Source organism: Astatotilapia calliptera, chromosome 12 (genome assembly GCF_964374335.1).
Source record: "Astatotilapia calliptera chromosome 12, fAstCal68.1, whole genome shotgun sequence".
NCBI lineage: Eukaryota > Metazoa > Chordata > Actinopteri > Cichliformes > Cichlidae > Astatotilapia > Astatotilapia calliptera.
This window is the reverse complement of record NC_137433.1, coordinates 18,325,443-18,344,028: the sequence shown is the minus strand read 5'-3', so window position 1 is coordinate 18,344,028 and position 18,586 is coordinate 18,325,443. Positions and strand designations below refer to the sequence as shown.

The 18,586-nt window shown below is 39.5% G+C and overlaps 1 protein-coding gene across 1 annotated transcript; it reads right to left on the bottom strand.

The window, feature by feature from the left end:
- Positions 1-6,647: 6,647 nt before the first annotated feature.
- On the bottom strand, positions 6,648-11,431 carry LOC113034043 (aquaporin-3-like). Its single transcript, XM_026188324.2, has 6 exons — positions 11,152-11,431; positions 8,625-8,751; positions 8,335-8,472; positions 8,124-8,239; positions 7,800-8,017; positions 6,648-7,693 (listed from the first exon to the last, which is right to left on the bottom strand). The coding sequence occupies exons 1-6, from the start codon at positions 11,257-11,259 to the stop codon at positions 7,489-7,491; spliced, it is 912 nt and encodes a 303-aa protein (XP_026044109.1). The 5' UTR covers positions 11,260-11,431; the 3' UTR covers positions 6,648-7,488.
- Positions 11,432-18,586: the final 7,155 nt, after the last annotated feature.

Below are 18,586 nucleotides of genomic sequence, written 5' to 3'. Positions count from 1 at the left end.
GCTCAGATAATTTCAATAAGTGCTTACAGAAAGAAAATTAATGTAGCCTCTAACTGCAATCGATTTACATCGGACAAACAGACCAAGCACTGTGGCTCATAATACAATTACACCTTACCTGTTTGGACTATATTTTTATATTTCATTTTTACTTGCTGCCAGGAACGTTTGGGGCCTGTTGGGTTGCACCTGCGCTCACATCACATCACAACATAAAATGTATAAAATAACAAATAAAATAACATATGATAAAATAACGTGTTAAATGGGTGGAAATCCCTAGATCAATGTTTATATTAACACTCACGCATTGACTCTGTCGGCTATGTTTTGCCATGCATGCTCCCTTTCTTTTGCAGCTGAGGCTGTGTTACCTTTTTTTCTGCAAAATTTGCATGTTATCGGCATATGCTGCCATCAGAATTTCGGCCTCAAGCGCTGTAAAATACATTGACCGCGCCTTCTTTCCCTCCGTCTCCATGGTGACTCGCTTACTCTGTGCTCCGCTTATCAGGGCTTTATGTATCCTCGTGCGCGCGCTTCACTTGGGGTTAAAGCAACTCCGCGTTGATTGAACTAATTGTTATCAGCCTTTCTGAAACCGAATATTCCGAGTTGGACAGTTCGGGGTTACTCAACCCTGAGTATCGTTTTTCACTCTAAGTTTTCTAAACCGGCTTCCTGAAATAGGGCCCAGGAGGTGGAAATAAACAAAACATAAATACAAAAGGAAAATTACAAACACAAACTCACTGGAACCCAAAATGAGAATAACGCTAAGATCAGGAAACACAAAGGAAGAATGGACAATCGAGACCCGGACTCTAGACACCGACTTGATGCAGGAAGAGAAAAATGAACACATGGCAGAAAGAGCCAAGAGACAGACACAGAGAGAGAAACACAAGATGGGCTATGGAGAGTGAAGGTAAACAAGAATGGAGACATAATATGGCAGACTTATCATTGGAGATGTCACAGTCTGACGCTGCAGACTGTGTGGAGTTAGAGGGATGGAGCGTAAAAACAGACACATGGAACAAAATTTAATTTTAACGGAAGGTGAGCCATTTAATAAGGCTGGTGAAAAAATACAAAACGAAGGGCAAAGGCCGTCCAAGGCAAAGCAATCACCTAAACTGGGTAAACTAAAACTAGAAATTAAAACCTGTACCTGAGAGCCACGAATACCTGGAACATGATACAAGGTAAACAGGCAACCCAACATGAATAATAGAAAACGCACACACTAAATACATAGAGGGGTGACGAGGGGAGTGGAAACACATGGAAACACAGCTGGAACGAATAGAAACAAGGACATAGGGGAAGCAAAACGGGAACACAAGAGAAGAGACTGTCAAAATAAAACTGGAAACACCACGACTCAAACTAAAATACACTGTTAGACACATGGCAAGGAAGGAAGGAGGAAAGCACATGAGAACAGGATTGACTAGGAAAACAAAGGAAGGAGACAAAAAAAGGGAAAGATGGAAATCACAGAAGAAAAAGGAAAAGGGGGAGAGAGAAACAGAGAGGGACAAGTAAGAAGAGTGACATTACGGGCTGGGGAGACATAGATGAATACACATGACAAACAGGACAAACAAGGAGGGAAGCAGAAAGGCATGACTGGGGTCCGAGAACGAGGAAGCAAGAGACGTAAACACAGATGACACGACAGACATATTCTGACAGCACAGAGGAGACACCAAGATACAAGGGGACTCTAACAGACAAGAAACTAAACAGTGGATACAAGGAACTCAGAACATAGAATAAACTCAAGACTAACTAATGAACCTTAAATAATAATACATAACAATCAACAAAAACAGAAGAAAACTCTGAAATGCTGGTTCAAATGTCCCAAAACCATGACAGAAGATACTAATGGAAGAAGTACAGAGACAAGACTAAGGGAACAAGAACTTTGGTCAACCTGTTTTTTTTTTACTGGAAATCTCAAATAACATAGTAGAGGATTAACAGGAAATGAAAAAAATGTAATAAGACAAAGAAAGCAAAGATAATTAATAGAATCTACAAACAAGTCAATTGCTCAAAGCCGAAACAATTCATTAATAAGATCACAAATGTCCAAAAACACAAAACACTGGGTCAAAGTTAAACCACACACTTATCACTCTATGTCATTTTAAAAGTGCTTTCTAAACACACTGAAAATTAATAAGGCACTTTGATGTTTTCACAGGACCAGATACATAAAGCTTAGTAAAAGCCTCCAAACCTTCAGCCAATTAGTACATGCATGGAATGCATCATTTATTCCACACCACATATATATTGAATCCCATGAGATTTCTCTCAAAAACACTCAGACACTTTAAATTAAAACATTGCTGAACCTTCTCTACAAACACAAAAAAAACCTTTGCTTTGTTTTCTATACACCTGTTGCCATCTACTGGTGGAAAAGTAAATGTATTTATACTGAAAGAGGTAAAAACTTTACACTAATTGTTCATTCAAGTCCCTTACATAGACAAACATCAACATACATTAACTGGTACGTATGTTAAATAAAGGACTCTATCACTCCCTTTTGCTAACAGCGTTGCGATATACCCTGGGGCAAAAATTTTTTAGAACCTTAACACAACATAGTACCAAAGCAAACACTCTGTGTGTGTGTGAGTGAGTGTGTGTCTGTGTGTGTTTGTGTGTGTGTGTAGGAGGAGCACACACACACACACACACACACACACACACACACACACACACACACACACACACAGAATAAGAAATGTCAGTAACACCATTTCAGCTTTTGATCAGCACCATGGACAGCAACTGCACACATTTATTTGAACTTAAGCTATAATCTCATATTAGCTGAGAACTGTTTGAGCTTGTATGTCTATAAGCATGGAAAAAGAGAGAGAGAACCCCAATAACCACGGGTCCTCACAAACTGAGTAGACAGGGCCACTGTACAAAACAAGAACATTCATTTATAGAATGAATTATTTATCAATCATTTCCAGTGGTCCAGCTTTTTCATGCACTCATATTACATATGATTACACATTTTAAACATAACTGATAATAAGGTTTAAGTCTTTTTAAAAGCACAAACTCCTCACCATCAGAACTTCGTCTTTCAGGCCTTTAGCTAATATCTAAAGTCCCGATGTTATTCTCTGCTCTCCTTCCCCATTTGCAGTGCTATAATTTTACTTTGCACAACATCATTTAAATGCCCCTATTGAAATACTCGATAAGACACTTGTTGAAAAATATATTGTTCTGTAGTTGACATCAACGAGTTTTCATGGATTTTCCATCTTCCCAGCATGTCTTCCCATCAAAACTTTTTAGTAAAGGCAGTGGAGTCTGAAATAACTGAGAAATATTTACAGCTAAAACTCAGTTCATTAAAAAATGTATACTGCATGAATAAAGTTGAGCTGTGAATCACTAGGTAGAATTATGACTCATATATACTTATATACGATTATTAAATAATAATCTTTCTGCCCTTAGCAACATAGCATATGTAAGCTGCACAGTTGGGAGGGTGTGTTTGACAACTGGGCTATTCCTACTTTCTATCAGTTGTGCACCACCCCGAGTACATTGTTGAAGCTTGTATTAATGATGGATTAAGCAAACCAGATCAAGCTTTTAGGAATCTGTGTAAAGGAATGGGCTCAGCCCACCCAAAAAAAATGCAGAAAGTAAATGGGTTTTTTTGTTTCTGTTCCACCACTTAACAAGCAGAGACGCACATGCTTTGTTATCTAACCGATGCTGCATGTAGCGACAGACTCTCAGGAGTGTGCTCTCTCATAATAAAAACAAAAGAAACTTTCAGTCGGGGCATGTTTAAAGTTTCATATTTATAACATCATGTCCCCTCAGGTTCCAGGTATTAAACACCTATTATACAGAAGTGGAAAAAAGAAAATAGCAGCATGGTCTTTTCTGGAAAAAAGCAAATAGCAGCATGGTCTATACAGCAACACTAATTTGTATGTGTACATGCCTATGAAATATGAACCAAATGAATTCTCATGCAGTTGCATAACAAATACAGTTTATGCATATAACGGTTTTATTGAATCCACCTGGACGCAAACTATAACTAGCGAGCCACTTTATGATGGAAAGCATGTGTGCACAGTCACAATGTTGGTAAGTGCTGTTTGTATCACAGTTTTAAAGGACCATGTGGTTTTTTCAAGTCACGTATATCCTGCTGCCACTAAACTTAAACAGTTTAAAAAGTGCAAAAAGTGCTGTATGTACTAGAATAGATAAGACCTATTGCACTTGTATTAGTTGTTATTCATTCTAATACACTGTTTTTCAGTTTTACTACAGTACCTTTGCTGAAATTTGAAGCATTTATTTCATGTTCTTCAATTATTAGTTTAGCATCCTGTCTGGAATCAGGTTGGGATCTACCTCATCCTAGGTACTAATATCATTCAAGTTGGTAAATACTTGAATATGTTGGCCAACTAACTGTAACCTTTTCATGTTCCCATTTAGTGCTAAACAGGGAGTGAAGTGTGTTTAAACCTGTTTCTCCAATTGCTTCATATAATGGGAATTGACACTGAAAGGGAAGTGCAGATAGACACATTTCCATTTCTTTATTGTAATGTAATCCATTGTTAATATAAATATTTTTATATTTTTATAAGCATGCAGGGTGACCTGCAGGTCCGCATGCTAAGCATGCTTAGCATGCACGGGTGCATGCAAGGGTGACCTGCATGCAGGGTGACGGTGACCTGCATGCTAAGCATTAAGCATGAAAGAGGGAAAAAATGACATGGTACGAACAGCTTTGGTGGACAGAAAACTGTATTCGTGTTTAAGAGGGACTTTCCAGGGTAATCTCGTCCAAACATGCAGGGTGACCCTGCATGTTTGGACGAGATACAGGTGCACTTGCAGGGTGGCTGTCAGTGTGATCCAGTGGGTTCGTCCATTTACTTTCAACAGGCCTTAGCATGCTAAGCATGCAGGGTGACCTGCAGGCGAGAAAATGAGGGCAAATCTGTTCTGAAAGTATTCTGGCTGTCAGTGTGATCCAGTGGGTTCGTCCATTTACTTTCAACAGGCCTTAGCATGCTAAGCATGCAGGGTGACATGCTACTTTCAACAGGCCTTAGCATGCTAAGACCTGTTGAAAGTAAATGGACGAGCCCACTGGATCACACTGACAGCCAGAATACTTTCTCTGCAAGAACAGATTTGCCCTCATTTTCTCTCCCTTACACTTGGATAAAAACTGGGTATCCACATATCTTGTTGATAAATGGCAAGTAAATGCAAATTCTTAAAAGGCAAAGAATAAGAAAAACAAAGATGGCAAATAACTGAGTATTCATATGCTATTACAAGCATTTGATTTATTTTCTGACTTGTTTTGTACAAATGTTGTAATTAAAACAAGATTGAAAAGACATTTTCGAGAATCTCTTGCGCTCACTTGTCACCCACATTTTTGACTAAAAATAGATCTGCAGTGCAAACGTATCTAGGAGCACACGTGTGAATAACAAGTATGACATCACTGGGTCCAGGCAGCCCTCAGTCCCAGTCGCAGCAACAGCAGTGAAGATGATGTCATTGTTTAACGATGAGCTCGTGCACACACACACAGCTAGAGGCAAAGAGGTGGGTGAGTGGAAACAAAATGGGCCAAAACGGCAACTCTTGTTCGAGTAATCACCCTTAAAATCTTTACTGGCAAAAAGCTTGCGTAAGTCTTTCATCAAGCCACCGGTTCAACAAGCTCCAACATGAAGAAAAACGAACGTTGTAAAAGCTCACATCCACCGTTTTTTGTTTTACACCGCAAAAATATGCAGTAAAGCTACAGCAGGTACATTAAACATATGCAGATAAGCTTCATCTGATGCGATGTTCAAATTAAGCGTCTCGGTGTCAGCAGCCGTCCTAATTTCAGTGACACCTTTAACAAGTAGGGGCAAGTCCAAAGGGATCCAAAGGGTGTAATACTAGATCATATTACATTTCAAAGCTTTAGTAACATTGTTTTCCAGATTTTGATTCAAAACTGTCACCCTGTAATCGCAGTTGTACCAGTCAAAGGAGCTTGCAAAGAAAAGCGTCTGGACTTCTTTAAGTTGCTTGAAGACGTTTCACCTCTCATCCGAGAAGCTTCTTAAGTTCTAAGGTCAAATGGTGGGGAGTCCCATATTTAAACCTAGTGGGAGTATCCCCCCACAGAGGGACAAAAGGACCCCCTGATGATCCTCTAATCGCCTGAGCCAAGGTGTGAAACTGGGTGTGGGTCCCAATCAGCCAGGGTTTCGGGTGAGCTCATTGTGAAACCTGACCCCACCTTATCATGCGAATTCCTGAGGTCAGATGGCCCAGGATGTGAGTGGGCGTTAAGGCGTCTGGGGAGGGAACTCAAAACTGGATTATAGATGGCAGACAGTTGGTGTCGTAAACCACAGCCTCTGTTCAAAGATGGTCACTCACAGTGGACATAGATGGCTTCTTTCACTCCTCTTTCAAACCATCTGTCCTCTCTGTCCAAAATGTGAACATTGGCATCCTCGAAAGAGTGACCTTTATCCATTTGTGACAAACATGAGAAAGCAGTGTCAAGCTGCACAACCAACAGTAAACAGCACTAAAAAAACAAAACAGAACTTTATTTTATAAATGCAAAAGTTTTTCCCCTTATCCTACTTACAAAATATTCACTCTCCAATCTGGTACACCTCAGTGAATACACCCACATATAAGATATTAAAAACCATATGGAATATGTTTCTGCACATAGAACATAAATGTTGTTTCAAGCATGAAATTAAAAGTACTTGATAGTGTTGAATGACATTAAAATCATTTTTTCAGGGAAAAAAGTTCAGTTTTAAAATCATAGCAGCTCTAGCTGGTTTCAGAGAAAAGGTGGCAGTGGCAGATTATAATCTCACCACAATCTGTCAACACCTGAGAACACAGCTAACACAGTCTGCACTAAAATATGTTGCTGGCTGTTATGAACTTTAAACGAAATATACTTTACTATTTTCAAGCAGATTAACATTGAAATAGGCAAAAAAAAAGCACAAAAAAGCACAGAAACTAATAGAGAAAGGTCTGTCTGAATATATATATATATATATATATATATATATATATATATATATATATATATATATATATGCATACACTACCTATCTTAAAAAAAAACATTAAACATAAAGTAGTGTAAAAACTGAAGTTTTATAGAGAATCAAATACAAAATCATCTCATAAAAGAATTAATGTAATTCTGTGTTTCTGAATTTGCTTTTCTACTTACACAGTCATTTTTCAAAACTCCGATACAGTAACAAGACCTGATAACTATCTGGGGAAAAATCCAAACAGACAGAGATAGCTTGAGAAAAATGGCAGGAAATAAACATGCTGCTGTTATACTGTGCATTCCCAAATGCAGTGACTAGCTGTATTTCTGCAAGACCCTCAGTAAATTTCTTTGGTAGCCTCTTTAGAGTTGTTTGAGGAAGCAACATTGGCAAGTTGAAGGTTCTCCTGGACTGTCCCCTGTTTCTTGTCACGTGCTTCTCCCTCTGTGTGGAAACCAACCATCAACTGGTAAATCACTACGCCAAGAATGGAACCAAGGAATGGGGCAAAAATAGGGACCAGGAACCAGCAGTCTCTAGCCCTGCGGGCAGACAGGATCACACTTATTGCCAGATAAAAAGGGTTAACAAACAGAGAGCAGTGGAAGGGCAATGTGAAGGAAAAATGCATAAAATCTGTCTACTTACGTGAAAACAGCACCCCCCCACCCAGACATAGAGGTGAAAAGACGTGGTCCAAAGTCTCTGGCAGGATTGACTGCATAGCCAGAATTAAAGCCCATGGACAATCCAATGACAAGAACCACAAATCCCACAGTGAAGGCTTCCAGCCCTTGGGGGATAGGGTTGTTGTAAGGATCCACAATGGCCAGAACACAAACTATGAGCGCTGTTGTGCCAATAATCTGTGTTGAGGAGGGGTACAAGTAAGAAGGAATAATGGGATATATCATTTACTATTTCAGAGTTGAAATTATGTGTATGATACATGTTTGAGTTTCAAAAGAGCACCTGATCAAAGAAACCATTGACAAGTGTGAGATGCCTCGCAGGGTAAGTTGAAAATATGCCAGCCGTGTTGTTAATGCTAGTAAAATTAAAACTTCCAGGACGGAGCAACAGAGCATCTAGAGGGATACAAACAATGAAATGTAACATGGATTTTTTTTTTCTTAAAAAAAAACAAGATAATTCTGACTCACCACTGGAAGTCTTCACTTACCATAGTACATGCCAAAAATAATAGCGGCACCAAAAAAAGCACCAATTGTCTGAAAGAGGAAGTACATGGGAAACTTTCTCCAGCGCTCTCTTCCAAGCAGACACAAGGCAAAAGTTACTGCTGGGTTGAGATGGCCGCCTGCAAATGCAGATGTTGACATTATGTCAGTGTGTGCAGTCTATAATCACACAAAATTACAGCCTTGCCTAAAGTAAAGCCACACACACAAACACACACACGCACACCCATAGCTGATTATATCATACACTTCCATAAATCTGATTGATTACCTGACACTTGGCCACAGACCAAGATGCCTAACATGGCAGCAAAGCCAAAGGCAAAGTTGACAGTAAGGAACAAGCCATGGGAACCACCGCTCAACACCCGCTGGGCCACAGCACCACAGCCAAACATCTGAAGAAAGAGTAGAAAAGCAAGTTCAGCTGGATCCTAGTAAGTTACACAACAAAGTACACAACATTATGGTTGTTTCTGTTGTTGAAACAGTTGATATACTGATATATTGACAGTTATATAATCATAGGTTTGACAAGATCCCAGGAACCAAAGGCTTGCAGCCCCAAACCATGACAGAGCCTGGACAGTATTTTACAGATGGCTGTAGACATCCACATCGGTGCCTACCTACGCTTCCACCCTTACACTTAGACCCTTTCTCATGTGCCGGCTACGGATTTTTAGGCCTGTCACTTATTTTGTCCTCTATTTAACATACACTGCCAGGGCTGTGCGATATGACCAAAATCTCATTTCCCGATATAAGAATTCTATCCCGATAATGATATAAATCACAAAAATGTAACATTTTCTGTAAATTCGGTGAATCTTGGGCAGCTCGTCTTGCGGGAAGTGTTTCCTGCTGCGTGTCATGTAGCTGGAGTCGAGTGTTTTAACCGATGCATGAAACTATACATTTTTAGACATAAGTTGTAAAGTCCGCCGTTTTCTTTGTGAGTATTTATTACACGGCGTGCTGCGGGGAAAAGCCTGTTCTAACGTTTGAGTCTAAGGTTTATTTTTTTAGCACCTGGCGGCTCTTTTTTAATTCTCATCCGTAAATAATCTGCTCTTTCACGTGATTCAGTTTATTTTGAAAAGTCTCAACAGGATCTTGAGCTTTATTGTGAAAGGTTTATGTGGAACATAAACAAGCGGACGCAATGCTGTTACCGTCGTTGTTGCTAACCACAACGCATAAAAACAGGCGCTTGTCCTTCCGTAGTGTGGTTATATAAAATATAAGAGAAAGAGAGAACTTTAAGAAATTAATATAGCCACTACAGTGACCATAAAAACGATGAAAAAATATTGCCGTAAACAGTTTATTTTGCGACACCATGAAACAAACAATAGTGTAAAATGAAACGATAGACGTTTTTATATCGTCATCCAATATATATCGTTATATCAAACAGCCCTATACACTGCCCACATGCTCAGATATGACAAGATTTCAGCTCTTAGGGAATCACTTTATCTGTGCAAAAATATTATTTATGCCTGTAAAATTGTGTTCGCAAATGTATTTCTGTGATATGATTCATTTTCATGATTGATTGACTTTTGCACAATACCAGTTTCAGCTACCCAATAATGTTATTACTGACGTGTATCCCCTGATGAATAACTGCACCACACCTTCTCCTGTGCCATCAGTAGTGACACTATGTACTGCTCAAACCCAGGCGCATTGAGATTTGGACTTCCATATTACTCCTGTTTATTAAATAATGTGTGATGCTCTAAATGGCTTTTACTTTGAAATGACATAAAAATAAATATTTTATTTCATAAATACCCAATCAGTAATACAAACACCATTCACTAAAGTTTGCATTATGTGATTTATTGCAAATTGCGCCGAATTTAACACTGAAATATGCCACGTCTAATGCCTGATATCTGAGGAGAATTTTTATAAACCTACAACTTCACCGACTCAAGCAGCCGAGGCCACTTTAAGCACTTGTCCAGGTGCATTATATGTAAACTGCCTTGAGCTCGTGTCAAGATGTTTTTATGCCGTGTCAGCCGACAGAAGCAAATAAAATGTTGGGACTTTCACTCCGGGCCTGATGTGGCTATGCGAATGACTGTTAAGACTTCACATAGCCACATCAGGCCGTTCATCTGGTCCTCATCCTGAATGAATAGAGAGAAGAGACCCACCTATTCCTGATAGTAAAAAACATTTATTTTGTTTTATCATTTATTAATGTTGATGTGTTGTTTACAATTTTACTTTGTTTATTGTATTTTTAAAAAAAGAATCTAAATGAACTTAACCAAGAGCCAGAAAGAGCAGAGAGCCAGCCAGTTTCCTTTTTACAGTGAGTTGATGAGATTGCAGTGTTTCATTTTTTTAGTCATATTTCTAATTAGAGATCGGATTATCATGGAAAAACTAAGAAATCCTGCAGCATCGTCATGCGGGGAAAAAACTGTAGCCCGAACTTGGCACAGTAATTTATAAGAATGTGGTAAGGATCTGACTGTTAAAGACCATTTGCATTCTCCTGTCCAGCTAATCAGTTGATACACACAGATGTCAGCCTTTAAAAAACAAAACAAAAAAAAAGCAGTCCCTCTCTGGATAAATACCGTGTCTCACCTGCCTCTAACCAAGTCTAACCAGGTCCTATCAGTCCTATCCTATCTCAGTTCTCTGTTAGTTACCTTTGAAACATGAGTAAAAACTGTGCTTCCATGTATTAATTTATTAATTACTCAGTGAATTGTTAGTGCATGTTTACTCTCTCACGCAGAACTACACACACACACACACACACTTACTACAAGGATGAGCGTGCCAAGACACTCTGCTAAGGCTTGACGAAGCAGCAGGTTGCGGATCTGGAAGAAGCGGGACAGTTTACCCAGATACTCCTTTTGTCTGCCCATGTCTTCTTGTCACAGGTTGATGACTTTGAGAAATGACACAGAAACGCACACACAGCTTGTAGGGTCTCCTGAGTGCCTGTGAAGCTGAGGCGAGCTCTTAATACATACATAGACCTGGGCTGGGACAGAGGCAATCCTGAACTTGTACCCACCCTCTGTACCACGCCCCACTGTGTGTCTTGATTCACAGTCCTTCACCTTTTTTCTTACAGAGGCACTTTCTCTTCAACTTTCATGCATATATACACCAATGGACATAAACACAGTTCTTTGCTATAATTTGCCTCTTTTGTAGATGGTGCCAAATTAGAGCAGGATCATTTATATCATGAGGTAATGACTTTCTTTCCTACTTTACAAATGATATCCAAGAAAGTTGATTCCATTTATCTACACATGGTGCACACTTCTTCAATTTCAGTGGAGTGCAGGTTTCTCCTGAAGTCACTTAAGATTGACCTCATGGCCAGTTGTTAGTCAATAGTGCTAGTTTCGGTGCTTGTGCAATTGTGCTGTTTACAAGGCTGGGAAAAGATGCAGTCAGCTGAGACTGAAGAATTCAGTTCAATGAATGATGAAACGTTTCTCCCACGGAAAACGCCACATGCAGATGAACGGAATCAACTTTCTGGGATTTTTCTTACCCAGTGATTAAGCACACGTCAAGACATTTCGAATAATATTTAATCCTCAACATATTTCCCTCATCAATAAAAAAATTGTTTAGCAAAACATAACTTAGTTGTATCTTCTAACTTAACCATAGTTTAGCTGCCAGCTCAACAGCTAAGAACTTACCAATCATGCTTCTTCTCTGACCTTCCAAAAGTGTCATAGGTTTTTCAGCTGATTATAAACAACTGTTGGTCAGTTTCCCTGTGCAAATGCTCATTGGTCACTTTACTAGAGATGTCTTTGCAACTGTTCTTTAATGTAAATAATCACACAATCGCAACTCAGTGTATTTAGACATGTAGACATGTTGAAGATGATCTGCCGAAGTTCAAACAAAGCATCAAAATAAGGAAGAAACACATTATTTAAGTGACTTTTAATCTGGTATGGTAATTCATGGCATGTCGGCCGGTCTTGAGATTTCCAACAGAACGATCACCAGGGTTTACACAGAATGGTCTGGAAAAGGAAAGTTGGCCAGCAAGTGTCAGTTCACTGGGTGAAAATGTCCCATTGATCCCAGAGGTTAGAGGAGACTAACAATCTGTTTTGAACTAATAGGAAAGAAAAATAACTCAAATTTTCACCCATCACAACCAGAATATGCAAAACAGCATCTGTGAATGCACAAGAAACTTTAAAGTAGATGAGCTACAGCTGCAGAGGACCACACCTGCCAGCTAAAAACAGGAAACTGAAGCTATAATTCATATGAGCTCATTAAAACTGGGCAAGAGAGGATTAGAAAATTCAGATCTATCTCACTTGTCTCAATATTCGCAAGCAACATAGATCCTCAGACAAGTTGCCTCTCCATCTATTTTCTGTGTATTCATCTTAACAAACCAATCTCCATTTTTTTTAAACGAGCATAGCCTAAACTGTATAGACTTCAAATACTGGATCTTAAAATATCCATTTAGATAAATGGTCATGTTTTCATATTTTGGATTTGTAAGAGCATGCACACATATCTGTAATTCACACCTATTTACAACCAGTACCAGATCATTCTCTTTCTGTCTGTCACCTTATTTTGTCTGGCATATTCTTTTGTTCATTCATCATACCTCATTTGTCTGGCTTAAGTGGAGGTGTGAGATTATTTCCACTTAAGACCACAACTATACCGGTATTAGCATGGATCCGTGTATAGTAGTATAGTATGTATTCAACTGAGGACTGCTAGGCAAATGTGCATAGGTATACGGGTACTTATTGCACAGAAAAGTTACACATTTAAAATCTCACAATCATGTCAACATCCTAAAAACATTTTGAAAAAGCACTTTTTGGCATGAGTCTGAGTCATTCCAGTTAGGCATCAAATCATAGATGCTGCACAATAGTATTGCACAACATTTAATAATGAACTGTCATGCCACAACCTTTGTGGTGCAATCAAGAACAGCTTTTAGTTTTACAGGTTTGTTGGGTCTTCCACGAAAGTGTAACGGCATTTTGGTGTAGTGGAAATGCCGCGCAACTGGGTCTAAATTTATATGAAAGTAATAACAGTTTAGTGACAAAATGTAATTAGTTACTAGTGCAGATAAGATTTCTGGTTCCTCTGAAATTGACACAAATGGTGCTATCAAGTGCTAGTGCACAGATTTCAATAAAAGGATGGGGAACGGGGTTGTCTGGCACCACTGTCTACTATACCCATTTTCTAGTGTTTAGTGGATGGTTGGTTAGATGTCAGTGGCCACTGACAGTCATAAGCAGGCACAGGCGTTATTGTTCAAGACCTTTATAAAAGCTCCTTTTCTGTAAATTTAGAAAAAGGCACAAGATAAACTATTCGCAGAAAGAATTACACGTACAGATTATATCTTGTATAAAGTTAGATGTAGGCTTTAAAAAAGCATAACTTACTGTTGGTTAGTTTTTGGCTTAGTTTTTTTACTTTTAAATCTTTTCACTTCAATTTCCCAGCTCAAACCCTACTTAGAAGGCCGTTTTGGAGCCGTATGGTTTTAAACAACTTTTCTTGGAAGAGCTTAGTTCAGAAACAAGACAGTAAAACATGAGCTAACTTGCTGAAATGAGAAGTTTTTACACTGAAATCAGTAGTGGGTGGATTAGTAGAAAAGGCACAAAAAGAACTTCCAGATTTTTAAATTCTACACATTTCTCTGAATAGAACAGATTAATGTTAAAAAGAATTAATGTGTACGTAAGAATTCTGTGTACTTACATTAATTATGGTTGTTCAAGCTGCCAGATTTGGGGTTTTTTTCAAGAAGCATGATGATTGATGTTAATGTTCTTGGTTTATTTAGTCCAGCTATTAATCTGACATCAACTGGTTATGTATAGCTAATAGTTTTTTACAATGCTAAGTGTATTTGATTACCATGTGTTCGACAATTATGTTATGCTAAAATAAAGTGTGTTTACTTAGTCAACCCAGAGCTGTAGTGGTTTGATAAATAAATCATAATTTTTAAACTTTAATCTCACTATATGCTCTTTACATGAGCCAGCAGTCTAGAATGTATCTCTTGCAAAATGTCAGAACAAAATGCCCTTTAAAATTTTGATGGGACTTGAATACAAGCAGTGGGATCAAACATCTTGTAACATCTCATATGTACGTTATGGCAAGAGGGAAATGCAAAAAGAATATTACAGCATGTATGCCTTGAGCAAAAATAAAGTCTGGCTAACCCACTATTTAAAGTGTTAATCTGTACCATACAATTATGCATATAATAAAAGAAACAGAGAGAGAGAGAGAAAGAGACATGAGCAAAGAAGACAAACACAGGTAAGTATTCCTACATGTCACAACATGCAATAATTGAAAAAGCTTTTCCTGGAAATAACACTGTCTTCCAGCTGCAGTTCTTGGAATAACTCTTAAAGAATAGCTCAAATGGGTTGCAGGGTAGGCCCAAAGACTACATTAGTCTAAATCACATAGCTGTTTAAAGTTCAGAGTTCAGTATTCCAACACCAATCCTTGGGAATTTGATTGGCATCTCAGGGTTTGAGAAGACATGTTCTAAGGTCATTAATCCTTTAGTCCATGAGAGTGTCATTTGCAGCCTTGGGGACATATATTCAACCTCTGAAAAAGTGTTTCTCAAAAGAGCCATTGTTGCTTTTGATGATATAGAATATTAACAGTAACGAGGGGCCCAAAGTTGAAAAGCCAGACTTGTTCTTACCTTTACAATATTATAATGTATAAATGAGACACCACAGTGACAAACAAAGTATCATAAAATCACCCCAAAAACACAACAGGGTGGGGATCGATTTAACCATGGCCAGTAACAAAAAAGCAACGTTTTACTCTCTACTGTCCACAGACATTTACAGGTGTTGCTATGTAAAAGGAAAACAAAACAAGTGCACTTAAAAGGCTCAAAAAAGGGAGTATCTTATGAACACATGTTATAACTTGACAATTGCTCAGTCTGAGAGTCTGCTTCTAGGAATTCTCTTCTTATGCGTTTCTAAGAACCAAGTCTCTTTCTTTGACAGGGTGTTGGCTCCAGCTCCGTGACAGTTTTCAGAATGGGTTGGTTAAATCAAAAGCGTACTTAGATACAAACAGCACAGCAGCTGATGGTGCAAAGTAATCCAAATTTTGCAACTGTCCAGCCTTGAATGCTAATGTCTTCATGGCTATGATTAGCATCTTTGGTTTTGATAACACACATTCCCACAGTTTCTATAACAGATGCTTGACTAAAGATTGTCTGTGGCCAAATGAGATTCAACAGAACACTTGCAATGCTCATAGAGCATTCCACCAAATGTTAGTTTAGTTTTTTAATAATGTAGATCTCCTGAGAAATAAAAACTTCTATTTATGAAGCAGGAATTAAGACAAACCACCACCCTGCCATGTACCTTTTCCTCCACAGAAAAATCTACAAAAACCATAAAAAATAAAGTAAAATGCAACGCTGTTGGGAAAAGACCAAAAAATAAATGGTGCAGAAAAATGTTAATCTGGTGATAAAGCGCACAGACCCATAAAATAAACATCTATGTTCCAGTAGATTTAATCAGTGGTGGCCACATGTTAAAGCTCTGAATTCTCTGAACCGAATCAACATTAAAACGTATTGTCCCACAGGAGACAAGGGAATAACTTTAGTTTGTCAGTAAATCAAAGTTTAAAAAATGTAATTGATTCAACAGGTATTCTTGGTGTTCTAGTATCTATCCATTCTCTTCCCCATGCAGAGCCTATTTCAACTACCACAGGGCAATAGGTGGGGTGCACCCTGGACAGATTCCAGAAAAAAAAAACATAGACGCTTCTCCTCCTCTGAGGGTGAATATTGTACACACCTGTATAAAAAGAATATTGTATTTAAGCAACAGTTGACGTAAATTTAATTTCATATAAATTTCATATTAAATGTATCATTTTATAACAGTATTTGTATTTACATTGCATGTACATGACATGCAATGTACAGGTGTGTACAAACAGGTACTCAGAGACACACGCTATCTTGGTTGGCTGCTTCCTCTAAACATATCATGCATTATCAGTCTTGTATGTTGCTCAGTAACATCCATCCATCCATCCATTTTCTTCCACTTATCCGGGGCCCGGTCACGGGGACAGCATCCCAAGCAGAGAAGCCCAGACCTCCCTCTCCCCAGCCACCTCCTCCAGCTTATCCAGGGGAATACCAAGGCGTTCCCAGGCAAGCCGAGAGATATAATCTCTCTAGCGTGTCCTGGGTCTGCCCTGGGGCCTCCTACCGATGGGACATGCCCGGAAAACCTCGCCCAGGAGGCGACCAAAGGGCATCCTTGTCGGATGCCCTAACCACCTAAACTGGCTCCTTTCAATGTGGAGGAGCAGCGGCTCTCCCGGTTGGCTGAACTCTAAAGGAGAGGCCAGCCACCCTTCGGAGGAAGCCCATTTCCGCCGCTTGTATTCGCGTTCTCGTTCTTTCGGTCACTACCCACAGCTTGTGACCACAGGTGAGGGTAGGGGCATAGACCGACCGGTAAATTGAGAGCTTCGCTTTTACACTCAGCTTTCTCTTCACCACAACAGACCGGTACAGCGTCCGCATCACTGCTCTTCATACACTACAGCTCTGCATTTAACACCATAATTCCCTCCACACTCACCACCAAGCTGGAGCATCTGGGACTCAGCTCATCTATGTGTCAGTGGATCTCCAACTTCCTAACTGGCAGACCACAGGCAGTAAGGATGGGCGGACATGTCTCAGCCTCCACCACTCTCAGCACTGGAGCCCCCCAGGGGTGTGTTCTGAGCCCCCTGCTGTACTCTTTGACTGTGTGGCCACTACCAGCTCCACCACCATCATCAAGTTTGCTGACGACACCGTCGTGGTGGGCCTGATCTCTGATAACAACGAGACGGCCTACCTGAAGGAGATTAGGAATCTGGAGAACTGGTGCCAGAGGAACAACCTCCTTCTAAACGTCAGTAAGACAAAGGAGCTGATAGTGGACTTCAGCACTAAGCAGGAGAGGAACTACCAGACCCCTGTCATCAACAAGTGCCCAGTGGAGAGAGTGGACAGCTTCAAATACCTCGGAGTTCACATCACGCAGGACCTGTCATGGTCCTGTCACATCAACACCATGGTGAAAAAGGCCCGTCAGCGTCTCTACCACCTCAGACGCTTGAGAGACTTCCAACTGCCCTCCAAGGTGCTCAGGAACTTTTACTCGTGCACCATAGAGAGCATCCTGACGGGAAACATCTTAACCTGGTTCGGGAACAGCACCATGCAGGACAGACGAGCTCTACAGAGGGTTGTGCGGTCAGCTGAGCGCACCATCCGCTCCGAGCTCCCTGACCTGCACTCAATCTACAGCAGGCGGTGCCGGACCAAGGCCAGGAAGATCGTGAAGGACCTCAGCCATCCCAACAACAGACTGTTCTCTCTGTTGAGGTCAGGAAAGCGATTCCGCTCCCTGAAGACCAACACAGAGAGACTGAGGAGGAGCTTCTTCCCGCAGGCGATACGGTCTCTCAATCACACCACCACACAGTACTGACCCACACATACAGTTGTTACACACACACTGGACATTCTGGACATTGTTTTCACTTCATCACTTAAATCACTTTAAGCATATTTGCACCGCACAAGACATAATGTGGATTGCACAACACTGGACATTATATTCTTCATTTCAAGTTAATACTTGTACAGCTGCTGTTATTGTGTATATATTTATTTATATTTCTTCATACATTCTTATATAGTTCTATATTGTGTATTTTGTTGTACAGTTATTTTATTTTCAACTTTAATTTACATATTTTATCTTATTCTTTCCCAGTTAAATTTACCCTTTTTAATTTTTCATATTTATTTCCTATCTTATTCATAGCCTTTTCCTTTTTTTGTTTTCTTTAGGTCACAAGCAGTTGTCCAAGCATTTCACTACATATCGTACTGTGTATGACTGTGTACGTGACAAATAAAATTTGAATTTGAATTTGACATTCAATATTTATAATTTACTGTTACTTGTGCTTATGTTGGCTGTTGCTGTGGTTTGCCTCTTGTGATGTTTTCTTTTTTCTTGTTTTTTTTCAGCAGGTGATTAAACAGATTTTCAGTGTCCTTTCTCTCTGTCTCTCTTCTCCTCTAGTTTTCTTTCTCTCTCCGTCGTTAACTCAGTT